This window comes from Aquarana catesbeiana, linkage group LG01, assembly GCF_042186555.1.
Source record: "Aquarana catesbeiana isolate 2022-GZ linkage group LG01, ASM4218655v1, whole genome shotgun sequence".
In the NCBI taxonomy this organism is placed as follows: Eukaryota; Metazoa; Chordata; class Amphibia; order Anura; family Ranidae; genus Aquarana; species Aquarana catesbeiana.
This window is the reverse complement of record NC_133324.1, coordinates 69,218,589-69,231,217: the sequence shown is the minus strand read 5'-3', so window position 1 is coordinate 69,231,217 and position 12,629 is coordinate 69,218,589. Positions and strand designations below refer to the sequence as shown.

Here is a 12,629-nt window from a genome sequence, read left to right as displayed (position 1 = left end):
TTTAGGCCGATATGTAAACTTCTACATATTTTTGGTAATAAATATCGCAATAAGCGTATATTGATTTATTTGCACAAAAGTTATAGCGTTTACAAAATAGGGGAAAGATTTATGGCATTTTTTTTTTCTAGTAATGGCGGTGATCTGCGATTTTTATCGGGACTGCGACATTATGGCGGACAGATTGGACACTTTTGACACATTTTTGGGACCATTGACATTTATACAGTGATCAGCGCTATAAACATGCACTGATTACTGTGTAAATGTCACTAGCAGGGAACGGGTTAATAGGGGGCAATCAAGGGGTTAACTGTGTTACCTAGGGAGTGATTCTAACTGTGGGGTGATGGTACTGCCTGGGTGAGGAGAGCGATCTGTTGTTCATACTTAATATGAACAACAGATTGCTCTCCTCACCCCTGACAGCACGGAGATCTGTCTGTTTACATTGACAGATCTCCATTCTGTCTCTGTGTGGAGCAATTGCGGGTGCCCAATGGTCATTGCAACCACCAGGCATGCGCATTGGCTCCGGTGGCGCGGGCGCACCCCCAAGTAGTCAAAAGGCGAACTGACGTACAGCTACGCCGGTTCGCCCAGGGGGGCCATCCTGCCGCAGTATAACTGCAGGGGCTGGTTGGCAAGGGGGTTAAAACTCTGCATCTTGAGGCCCGTTCTAAAATGTAAAAGACGAAACTAATAGTTTTACATAAAACAGCAACATCCACACATGTAGGACACCCAACATTAGGGGTGATTTATTCTTCCAAGAACACTGGTACTGACTAATTTTCCATGATTTCTCTTAACCCTCAGTTTCTCTCTCTCACTCAGCTAATGTGACCCCAGTGCTGATGGAAAGGGTCAAACAAGATGCTGTGTAGGCCCCTGACGTCCTCCTTATCAATCGATGACGTCATTTGTTGTTAGGACGCCGGCAGCTGAAGGTTGCAATGGTGCACACTGAAAAGCTTTTAACTCAAAGGCAGGCTTCATCCATCTGCTGGCTTGTATACAATTTTTGGGCAACTTTTAGGCATGTTGTGAACTTGTGAAGGAACCCCTGCAGAAACTTGAAGGCACCCTGGTTGAAAAAGACTGACATAGAATAAAAAAACAGTGTAAACACAGTGTAAATATGGTAATTGACCCTGGGAAAGCCAGTTTTGGTAGAGAAAAGGCACCTGATAGCTTAGAGCAGGTAACCCGAGCCACTGGAGACAGGTAGGTTTTGCCCACAAACAGAAGAGGGCTCCTTTGTGGAAGATAAGGTGTGTGGCAATGGTCACCAGAACAAATAGAGAGGGTGTACAACCTATCAACAATTGTACAAATATAATAGTTTGCTTTCCCAATATACATATATTTATTTATACTCTTTACACAGAAATTAGGTTTCTAAAAAATAACATGCATTATTCGGAATATTTACTGTCTTATGTGTGATTAAACACTATTTTGTCAAGACCTTTTAATGTCTTTGCATAAAACCAGTAAACCACATGGGGAAAACATACCAGCTGTGCATCCAATGCAGCAGCACAAGGGTTCTTTGGGACTCTGGGGTCCATTTTTATTATATATGGATCAGATGGGTGCTGTAGGAGTTAAATATGGCCCACGTCTGTCTAGCTGTCAATAACACAGAGTGAATAGGTATGAATAGGTATTTTTACTGCCTTAAAGGAGGCTCCCATCAAACCCAGCACCTTCATGCAGAAACAAATGTAATGGTATTCAGGAAACTCATCTCCTTCACTGTGGACTAAGGTTGTTCCAGGGTCATGTCCAGGACAAGGTCTAGATGTTTCAGGTGGTATGATGGCTTCAGGGTCCATTTCTTGAGATTGAAGACCCAGCCAAAACTCCTGCAGGACTTGCGCTGTCTGCTGCACATTAACCCTGAGGCCATCTTTTGACTGGGGAACCCCTGACTCACAGAAGAGCTAAGAATGGGGCCAGCACCTTTGTGAAAACTTGCGGTCCCATGGCTATGCCAAAAGGCAGAACCACAAACTCGTGTTCATCCTCGATTGGCATGCATTCCAACTGCTTATTGCAGGGAAGTTCAGCTAACCAGCATTCTAGCTGCAGTACTTGCCTCATGTTCAATGGCATTAGGCGCAAAAGTTGCTGGAGAGACTCTCCCAATCCATCAAAGCAAAAGCGCAATGGTCCTGGGGAGAGCTCCAAGTGCTGTCTGGCCCATGAGTCAGACTGAAAGGCTCCAGGTTCTTTTACCATATACTCTGCCCATACCAGAAGAGCGTGACACACTCCCATGGATGCAGTGGCAAGTTGCACGACCACACTGGCCCAGGAAAAGGAGACCTTACAAAGGAACTCAAGTTTTTTAATCTGCAGGGGCCTTAAACACCAGTACATCATCCAACACTACAGTAACGGCTCTATTTAAATAAGACACTGCAGGATCCACAGATCGGACTTCTTGCAAAACTCTCTTCCATCGGGTATTATTCCTCAGTATCTCTTGTGCCTCAAAAAGCAGGGAGACAGAACCAGGGGACCCCCCCAATAAAGACACTAACTCATTTGGGGAGCAAAGCTGGAAAACTGGCTCGGTCTTCACCTTATCCAGAAGAGGCATATCCAATAGAGTCTTAGGGAGAAGACCACAGCCCTGGACCTGTAAAGCACCCCACAAGCTAATTCACAAATGCAACCACCTGTCAAAGTGAGCACCACAGCTGGAATCCAGTGCCAAATCAGCTTAAAGGTAGTCTGTTCTTTCACTGGGGTCCGGGTATTCTGCCTCTGCAAGGGAAACATCAATAAGAACCAGAATCTGGAAAATTACCACTGCTATAGAGCACTGAGGATCAGCAGAGGAAGGCAGTTCAAGTAGAAATTCATACAGTAAGGAAGAAAAGGCTTTCTCAGCAGAGAGAAGAAAGATCCAACAGCTATGGACACTAGCAAAAAGGGGAGGCAATTCCAGGAGTGAGGGGCACTGTCAAGCTTTGCTTTTTGCCTGTGTCACAGGATCCCCCTGCCGCCCCCCTATACTTACCTGAGCCTGATTTCGATCCAGTGATGTGCATGAGAGCAGTCTCTCTCTAAGCTCTCTCCCTCCCACTGAGCAGATTGAGAGCCATTAACTCCTATTGCTGTCAATCAAATTCTGTGATGAGGGAAAGGGGGTCGAGGCCCTACCACTCTATCTTTGTCAATAGATGCAGACAGGGTGGCTCAGGAGCAAGCCCGCAAGAGTTCCCCCATAGAAAGTGGCTTGGTGTTGATGTGTCGGTGTAAGAACTCAAAATGTACATTAAACATCTGTGAGACAAGAACCTCAGCCTTCTCATTGTGACTAAGGGCGGCATAAACATTATAACATAATTAAGAGGCAGGGAAGGTAGAGTTACTGGTGTCGAAGAAAATTTTGGCAAACCTCCAATCACTATTTGACAGGTCAGGTGTATATATTTGTAATGTATACTTCTGCTGTTATGGAGTGGTTAAAAACATATTTTTCAGAAAGCTGTTTTTGTAAAACACACGGTAGATAAAATGTTCAGAAAACTTAAAAAAATGTTGATTCTTATTCTAATACAAAGAGAGTAGAGTAGGCAGCATAAGCCCGTATCTACCTTCCCTGCACTTCTCTGCTATCTTAAATTGCCTTTAGTGACCATTGGAAATTTTATGCAAATGTCGACTTCCTGAGCTTGTTTGCATTACACTTGGGGTTTCAAAAGATTAGTTGGGAGCAATGGGCCCCATTATTATGGATTTAATTAGCAGTCAGCTAAAAAGTAGTATTTTTGCTGCTATTATACAAGACATCTTTTTGCTTTCAGTAGTTGTTAAGGGTGCTGGCGGGTGCAGGCACTACTGAGTCCAAAACAACCAGTCCAATATGTAACCAGTGGTGCCACTGGCCCCCGTTCAATTGCATGGCTGGTCATGTAAGCAAAGGAGCTGGGGTTAAATAAAAAAAAAATGGCACAGGTGTCCCCCCCCCCCCCCCCCCAATTCATACCAGGCACTTCAGGTCTGGTATTATTTTATTATTTTAAGGTGGACCTCACAAAAAAAAAGGTCAATGATGTAATCAGGAGACCTCACCCCTCCTATCATTTAGCAGGAGTGAAGAGACAGGATAAGATTTGTCAGGGGACAGCTTTTTTTAATTATTTCGGCAGGTCGGTAGGCATCATAATTGACAAGGATCTACATCGGATGACATGATTGATGTTGGATGTGCATCGTTGGATTTTTTTTAAAATTCTAAACTTGTCAAAAACTGTTTGTCTTTTAAATTACACTTTACATTTTCTTTTTACCCCTATGTACCCCTTACTTATTATAATAGGGGGGCAGTGGCAAAGCTAGAATTCTTTCACCCAGGGCAAAGAATCAGTTTGGCGCCCCCCCCTCGTAACGTGACAAGATTAGGCAGGAAAGTGAGAAACTCTCAGGCCATATCTGTTGAGTCAGCTGTCTGTCTCCTCCCTCACATGCTCCTCTGGTCCCCCCTTGCTTCTCTGTCCCCCCCCACACTCCTCTGGTACCCTACCTGCTGCTCTGATCCCACACATGCATCTCTGGTGCCCCGTACTCCTCTGGTCCCCCCCTGTACTCCTCTGGTCCCCCCCCGTGCTCCTCTGGTCCCCCACATGCTCCTCTGTTTCCCCCCTGCTCCTCTATTCCCACCATGCTCCTCTGGTGTCCCCCATGCTCCACTGGTACCCCCTCTGCTCCTCTGGTCCCACACATGTGCTTCTGGTGCTCCTCTGGTTCCCCTCCTATGCTCCCCTGGTCCCCCACATGCTCCTCTGGTCCCCCACATGTTACTCTATTCCCCCCCATGCTCCTCTGTAACCCTGTGCTCCTCTGGTCCCCCCCTGCTCCTCTGGTCCCCCCCTGCTCCTCTGTTCCTCCCCTGCTCCTCTGGTACCCCCATGCTCCTCTGTTTCCCCATGCTCCTCTGGTCCCTCACATGCTCCTCTGATCCCTCCTGCTCCTCTGTCCCCCCCTGCTCCTCTTGTCCCCTATGTGCTCCTTTCCCCCCTCCATGCTCCTCTGGTTCCCGTGCTCCTCTGGCTCCCCCCCACCCCCGCTTCTCTGGTTCCCCTGCAGCGCTCACCTCCTCTGAATAGAGACATGATCCTCAGCACTGAGAAGCTGATCATATGATTTTAAAGACAGGCAGCCACACACAGTTGTAACATAAAGGAAAAATGGTGGTGGCTAGATGGTACAATTGGATACAGCACCTCATCCCAAAAATAATTAGGTAGCTAGTAGATAAAGGGACAGGGGATTATAGCGGTGCTAGGGTCATATAAGGCAAAAAGGAAGAGAGGATTTAAAATGACAAAGTTACAAAATTTTATTAGTAATGTTACAAACATACAGAAATACTAAAATGGTTAACGCCTAAGACAGACTTATAAATTGCGTGCGACCCAAAAATGCAGTAGAGTAGGCAAGATGGAAATGGCCATCAAAAATAGGGGCTCGGTTTCCTACATGTTTCGCCAAGACATTGGCTTCCTCAGGGAACAGGAGCTCAAATTGGGTATAGAGAAGTCTGTACATAGGGATACAGAAAACATGATATGAACAAACTATAAACAAACAGGCATATCTGTCAAAGAAATGTTCAATACATAACTGGGTAATAGAACATTGTGGCTGAACAATATCGCAGAGAGGCGGTCCCGATAGCCCCGATGCCGCAAACATACCTGAAAGACCGACACCCGAGGAGGGCACGAAAAATGTCACCCAAGGGGGAAGGGCAGGCTGCGCCGTGTATTGTGCCTGCAGGGGGCACGCAGTAGACCTGGCAAAGGAATGCATTAGAAATAGGTGAGTAGATGTTGGGTATATATTGAACAAAAGAGGGCACAGGAAGTGATGCGATTATATATCGGTTACATGGAGCAAAAAAACGATAAAAAACTCACGCTATTGATTAAAAAGCAGTTGATTAGAGGAGGGGAGAGGCGCCTGTAAGTGAATACGCAGACACAGCAGGACGGTTGACAAGGTTGGCAATCAATTGATAAATGACCTATATGGAAAAATGGGTTTGTTTTACAGATAGGCCTGATAGTCATCATAAAAATGGAAGGAAGGATCGCACAGGAAAAAGACTTACCTAATAAAGTGCATTGTAAAGCAAATAACAAACTTTGATGTTTGCATAATTTGTATGCACATGAAAGAATTTTTTTAGGGAAGGCAGCAGTAACAGTGAGTCCTGAAGGGGAAGAGATGAATAAGGACTGTGTTAGGAATCAAAGAACTGTGTAATGTGGAGCTAGAAAGCTAATTAAAGAACAGGAAATGGTTTACCTGGTGGGCCGTATAGCAGGATATGTGACTATTAAGAAGTCAATATTGAGGATTGCCAAGGAGATAGATGGTAACTCCAAGATGGTGGATCCTAAAGAAAGTAGTTGAAGGCTAAGTAAAGGGTAAGGTTTAAATAGAATGTTAATAATGTAATGATAATCCTGGATTACCTGGTTGCTGTGTGTGGTAACAATTACAGGCACGTCCCTCGTCCAGCATGTGAAACGAGGGACTGGCCGGTTACTAAAATACCCCCCACACCTGATCAGATAGTGATCAGGTGTGCGGACGCAAATAGAGGGCGTCCGCGCATGCGCGCTGAGCGGCGCCCCGGAAACTACGTGTTCCGGCGTGCACCGCGCGCGCACGCTCAGACACATCGACCCCCGCATGGCCAATGGGAGGACGGAGCGCCGTGGATTGGGCGATCCCAGGGCGCCGTCAGCATCCATCCGCCGATGGATTAAAGGAGGCCGGATAATGTGAGCGGGGCGCGGGCACCGGAGGCAGACAATTATGTGCTGCCCCGGGCGTCCGTACAGGCACGAACAGCGCTTGCAAAACCCATCCCGAGAGGGGGGCACGGGGGGGGGCGATATCTGGGAGAACCTTTATTGTTAAACAGGGCTTTCCGATTCTGATAACCCCCCTGTACACAGACCCCCACAACCACCAGGCCAAGGTTGTAGGGAAGAGGCCCTTGTCCTTATCATAAATCCATGGTGGATTGTTTGGGAGGGACCCCAATTTTAAAATCCATACTTGATTTGAAAGGTCTGGTATAGATGAGGGGAAACCCTGGCCATTTTGTTCACAAACAGAACGAAACAGCCGGGAGCTGTCATTTTGCCGGCAATTGAATCACATTTTGTTCTTAGAATACATCACACTGATGTTCCACTTCACTGATTCAGGGCAAACCCCAAGCATGTTATTTAAAGAAATGTTGCATCGCTGCTCCATGGCATCCCTGAATATAATTTATGAAATGTATTCTTTAACTGAGTTTCTATAAATAGTCTCTCAGCAATTATATTTTTCAGATGGGCATGTACAGTATCTCACAAAAGTGAGTACACCCCTCACATTTTTGTAAATATTTTATTATATCTTTTCATTTCTTTCAACACTGAAGAAATGACACTTGGCTACAATGTAAAGTAGTGAGTGTACAGCTTGTATAACAGTGTAAATTTGCTGTCCCCTCAAAATAACTCAACACACAGCCATTAATGTCTAAACTGCTGGCAACAAAAGTGAGTACACCCCTAAGTGAAAATGTCCAAATTGGGCCTGAAGTGTCAATATTTTGTGTGGCCACCATTATTTTCCAGCACTGCCTTAACCCTCTTGGGCATGGAGTTCACCAGAGCTTCACAGGTTGCCACTGGAGTCCTCTTCCACTCCTTCATGACGGCATCACGGAGCTGGTGGATGTTAGAGACCTTGCACTCCTCCACCTTCCATTTGAGGATGCCCCACAGATGCTCAATAGGGTTTAGTTCTGGAGACATGCTTGGCCAGTTCATCACCTTTACCCTCAGCTTCTTTAGCAAGGCAGTGGTAGTCTTGGAGGTGTGTTTGGGGTCATTATCATGTTGGAATACTGCCCTGTGGCCCACTCTCCGAAGGGAGGGGATCATGCTCTGCTTCAGTATGTCACAGTACATGTTGGCATTCATGGTTCCCTCAATGAACTGTATCTCCCCAGTGCCGGCAGCACTCATGTAGCCCCAGACCATGACACTCCCACCACCATGCTTGCTGTAGGCAAGACACACTTGTCTTTGTACTCCTCACCTGGTTGCCACCACACACGCTTGACACCTTCTGAACCAAATAAGTTTATCTTGGTCTCATTAGACCACAGGACCAAGTTCCAGTAATCCATATCCTTAGTCCGCTTGTCTTCAGCAAACTGTTTGCGGGCTTCTGGGACGGCAGCCATGCAGACCAATTTGATGCAGTTTGCGGCGTATGGTCTGAGCACTGACAGGCTGACCCCCCACCGCTTCAACTTCTGCAACTTCTGCAGCAATGTTGGCAGCACTCATACGTCTATTTCCCAAAGATAACCTCTGGATATGACGCTGAGCACGCTGAGGCCTGTTCTGAGTGGAACCTGTCCTGTTAAACCGCTGTATGGTCTTGGCCACCGTGCTGCAGCTCAGTTTCAGGGTCTTGGCAATCTTCTTATAGCCTAGGCTATCTTTATGTAGAGCAACAATTCTTTTTTTCAGATCCTCAGAGAGTTCTTTGCCATGAGGTGCCATGTTGAACTTCCAGTGACCATGAGAGAGTGAGAGAGATAACACCAAATTTAACACACCTGCTCCCCATTCATACCTGAGACCTTGTAACACTAACGAGTCACATGACATCGGGGAGGGAAATTAATTGGGCCCAATTTGGACATTTTCACTTAGGGGTGTACTCACTTTTGTTGCCAGCGGTTTAGACAATAATGGATGTGTGTTGAGTTATTTTGAGGGGACAGCAAATTTACACTGTTATACAAGCTGTACACTAACTACTTTACATTGTAGCAAAGTGTCATTTCTTCAGTATTGTCACATGAAAAGATAGAATAAAATATTAGAATAAAATATTAACAAAAATGTGATGGGTATACTCACTTTTGTGAGATACTGTAGGATGTCCCACATAGTCATTGCTTTGCTAGGACCTACAGTAATATAGGGCTATCCAGGGACCCCCTTCTTGGTGCTGCAATCTCCCCAAAGCACATGTAAACCCGTATAATCCACAGGACTCCACCCACCCAATACAGGGGGTGTTAAAAGGTAATTTCTTGTAAGGAGAGTCTACACTAAGAGGATACGTTATCCCCTTCCTACAGGCAAAAAAAAAAACACTTTACCGTTTTTAAAATATAGCATTTTGTTCATTTGTGTCTTTAAAGCCCCTGTCTGGATTGGATTTAATTCAAGCTTTGAAACGTAGCATTTCTCAACCTCAAATAATTACTCTGGGTTCTGTCCAAGGATACTACCCCCAGTCTCCACCTAACATTGTCTGGAAGTATTTTTTGGACATGGAAGGTAAGAAATACTGAAATGTTGTAATTAATGTATAACCCAGCATACAGGACAAAATAAGAGTCAATACATACAGAATAAGAAATGATACTGAGAATTACATCCAGCATACAGGAAGTGTTATGCCCCGTACACACGGTCGGACATTGATCGGACATTCCGACAACAAAATCCTAGGATTTTTTCCGACGGATGTTGGCTCAAACTTGTCTTGCATACACACGGTCACACAAAGTTGTCGGAAAATCCGATCGTTCTGAACGCGGTGACGTAAAACACGTACGTCGGGACTATAAACGGGGCAGTAGCCAATAGCTTTCATCTCTTTATTTATTCTGAGCATGCGTGGCACTTTGTGTGTCGGATTTGTGTACACACGATCGGAAATTCCAACAATGGATTTTGTTGTCGGAAAATTTTATAGCCTGCTCTCAAACTTTGTGTGTCGGAAAATCCGATGGAAAATGTGTGATGGAGCCTACACACGGTCGGAATTTCCGACAACAAGGTCCTATCACACATTTTCCGTCGGAAAATCCGACCGTGTGTATGGGGCATTAGTGTGCAACATCCATATTTACAGAATAAGATAGATATTTTAAAGCAGTATTAAACCCAACAACAAAAGGCATTCGTTTTCTTTTAGGCCTTTTTCCTTCATTTTCACCTGGTGTTTCGGCCACTAACACACTTCCTGTCTTAGTTTGTCTCTATTCTGGATAGAGGGGCAACAGGGACAGGTTTGGACAGCAGCATTGCCCATGTGGAAAGAGGGCAGTGTTAAATGAACTCAGGGCTGTCCTGGGCACTGTGGTATCATGTTTGGGGGGACCACAAGGAGATTAAGGGGGAGGGGGTTTGTGTTGAGAAGGGGAATTTGGGAGGCAGAAGGGGGTAAGAATTGTTCTAGTAGGGCAAATTTGGGGAGGTGTGCTAGGAGTGGTGATTTGGGGGGATTTGTGTTGGGAGGGGGGATGGGGGAAGAGGATTTGTGCTAAGAGGGGAAATATTTTTTGGGTGGTGGAATTTTAATTTTTTTTGGGGGGGGGGGTGGAATTTGGCATTTAAGGCCCGTACACATGATACAAAAATCGGATGGAAAAATTTGTACGACGAGCTGACGATTTTCGGATCATTAGTACGGTGCTTTCGACAGCCGATTTGGCTTTTTCGTCAGACAAAAGCTGGATATGCAGACTATAACATTTTTGTCGGATGTGAACTCAACGTCTGATTTTCGTTTCATTAGTACGGTTTTCGTAAGAGCAAGACTACACATACTCAGAAACAAAAAAATACATACAAAACTATTCAACACATTACTTCTGACGTTGTATTCTGCCATACGAAAATTTTCGTAACGTCAGTAATCTCTTCACCTACAATATGAGACTAGCCACGAAAAACGGACGTTCGGTCGTCCGAAAATCTTAGCGTGTGTGCGAGGCTTATGACTGAGATGCCATTAAAGTTCATGTGCGTGTAAAGACAGCTGTCCCAATACTTTTGACAATATAGTGTAGTTATAGAGTAGATACCTATAGAATAGATACTTAACAATTTTTATAAATAGGATACTTATAGAGTGAATACTTTATACTATAGCTACTTACTTCATATATATATATATATATATATATATATAAGATACTTATAGAATAGATGCTTTTAGATTAGATACTTAAGCACACTTCTACAGTAACTTTACTTAACAGAAAGCATTGGATGACCACATTTCTCTATATTAGGCTGGGTTCACACATGCTGCGGCCTCAGCTCACAGCAGGGGGTCCGGTGCATCCTGTTCACCGATTCAGGTGAGAATCAGGTCCAAATTTCTGCTGAATTCACACCTGATTTGGAAGCCAAAGACACACAGGACCCTTTCCTAATGCAGACTGCAGCCGAAGATGTGTGAACATCCATAGAGAGCCGGTCATGCTCTCCTGTAATGTGAATTGGATACGGGGAAACCAGCATCCAATTTGCATAAGTGTGAACCCAGTCTTAAGCCTCCTACACACGATCGGATTTTTGGCAGGGAATTGTGTGATGAAAGACTGTTAGCCTAAAATCCAACCGTTAGTACGCTCCATTAGACAATTGTTGGCCAACTTTCCGCCAACAAATGTTGGATGGTAGGCTAGTAAATTTTCGGCGGACAACGGTCTGTTGTCACATTTTCCTATCGTGTGTGTACACAAGTCCGTCACACAAAAGTCCAAAGTACAAACACGCATGCTCGGAATCAATGCTCACAAACACGACATTAGCAGAAGGTGCCCAAAGGGTGGCGCTCAAGAGCTGAAATTCCACGAAGTACGTCACTCCGTTCGTGTCTGTTGGCCCACAATTGTGTACCGTTTGTATGCAAGACAAGTTCACGGCACACGCCCTTCGGACGCTTTGTCTGCCAACAATCCGATCGTGTGTACGAAGCTTTAAAGCAGTGATTCTCAACTAGGGTTCCTCCAGAGGTTACTAGGGGTTCCTTCAGCATTGGGCAATTTCTGCCTCTCAGATACGTTCCCACTGACACCATTGATCTTTTTAACTATCTGTAAGGAGGTAATTCTTCCCAATGACCACAAATGTAAGGACCATTCTTCTCACTGACCATCACACTAATGTATCATGAGTTGTAGATTTCTAAATTTTATCAGGGGTTCCCTGAGACCGAGGAACTATTTCAAGGGTTCCTCTGTGTTGAAAAGGTTGGGAAAGGCTGCTTTAAAGGGTATGATGACTTGATATCTCTGTGCTGAGCTGGATACATGGGGATTCTGCATTTATTGACTGAGACTGCACATAGGATTATAGGGCCGGGGTCAAACACATTAATCTTGCCATGCCTGCATAGAGGTCTCATGATGTCTTATGATGTATCTTGATGGATTTTTATCTTCAATAAAGTAATCATCACTGCTTCATACCTGGGCGTGCGGTCAACCTTTCTTGAACCATTGGCTCTTATTCAGGCTGTGGGCTGCACCTGCACCACAAGGTTGAAGGGAGCAATCATTCCCACCTGGAATCGTACAGCTCTGTCTTTGTCTTATGCTGCATACACACGATCGGACATTCCGACAACAAAATCCATGCATTTTTTCCGACGGATGTTGGCTCAAACTTGTCTTGCATACACACGGTCACACAAATCTTGTTGGAAATGTGACGTACAACACATACGACGAGCCGAGAAAAAGGAAGTTCAATAGCCAGTGCGGCTCTTCTGCTTGA

The 12,629-nt window shown here is 45.0% G+C and overlaps 1 protein-coding gene across 1 annotated transcript in view; it reads left to right on the top strand.

Moving 5' to 3' along the window:
- Positions 1 to 12,629, top strand: part of LOC141144277 (uncharacterized) — a 93,028-nt gene that overhangs the window by 54,764 nt on the left and 25,635 nt on the right. Inside the window, exon 6 of the mRNA XM_073629830.1 lies at positions 9,254 to 9,392. Within this exon, the coding sequence (XP_073485931.1) occupies positions 9,254 to 9,392 (139 nt within the window). The remainder of the gene's footprint in view (positions 1 to 9,253; positions 9,393 to 12,629) is intronic.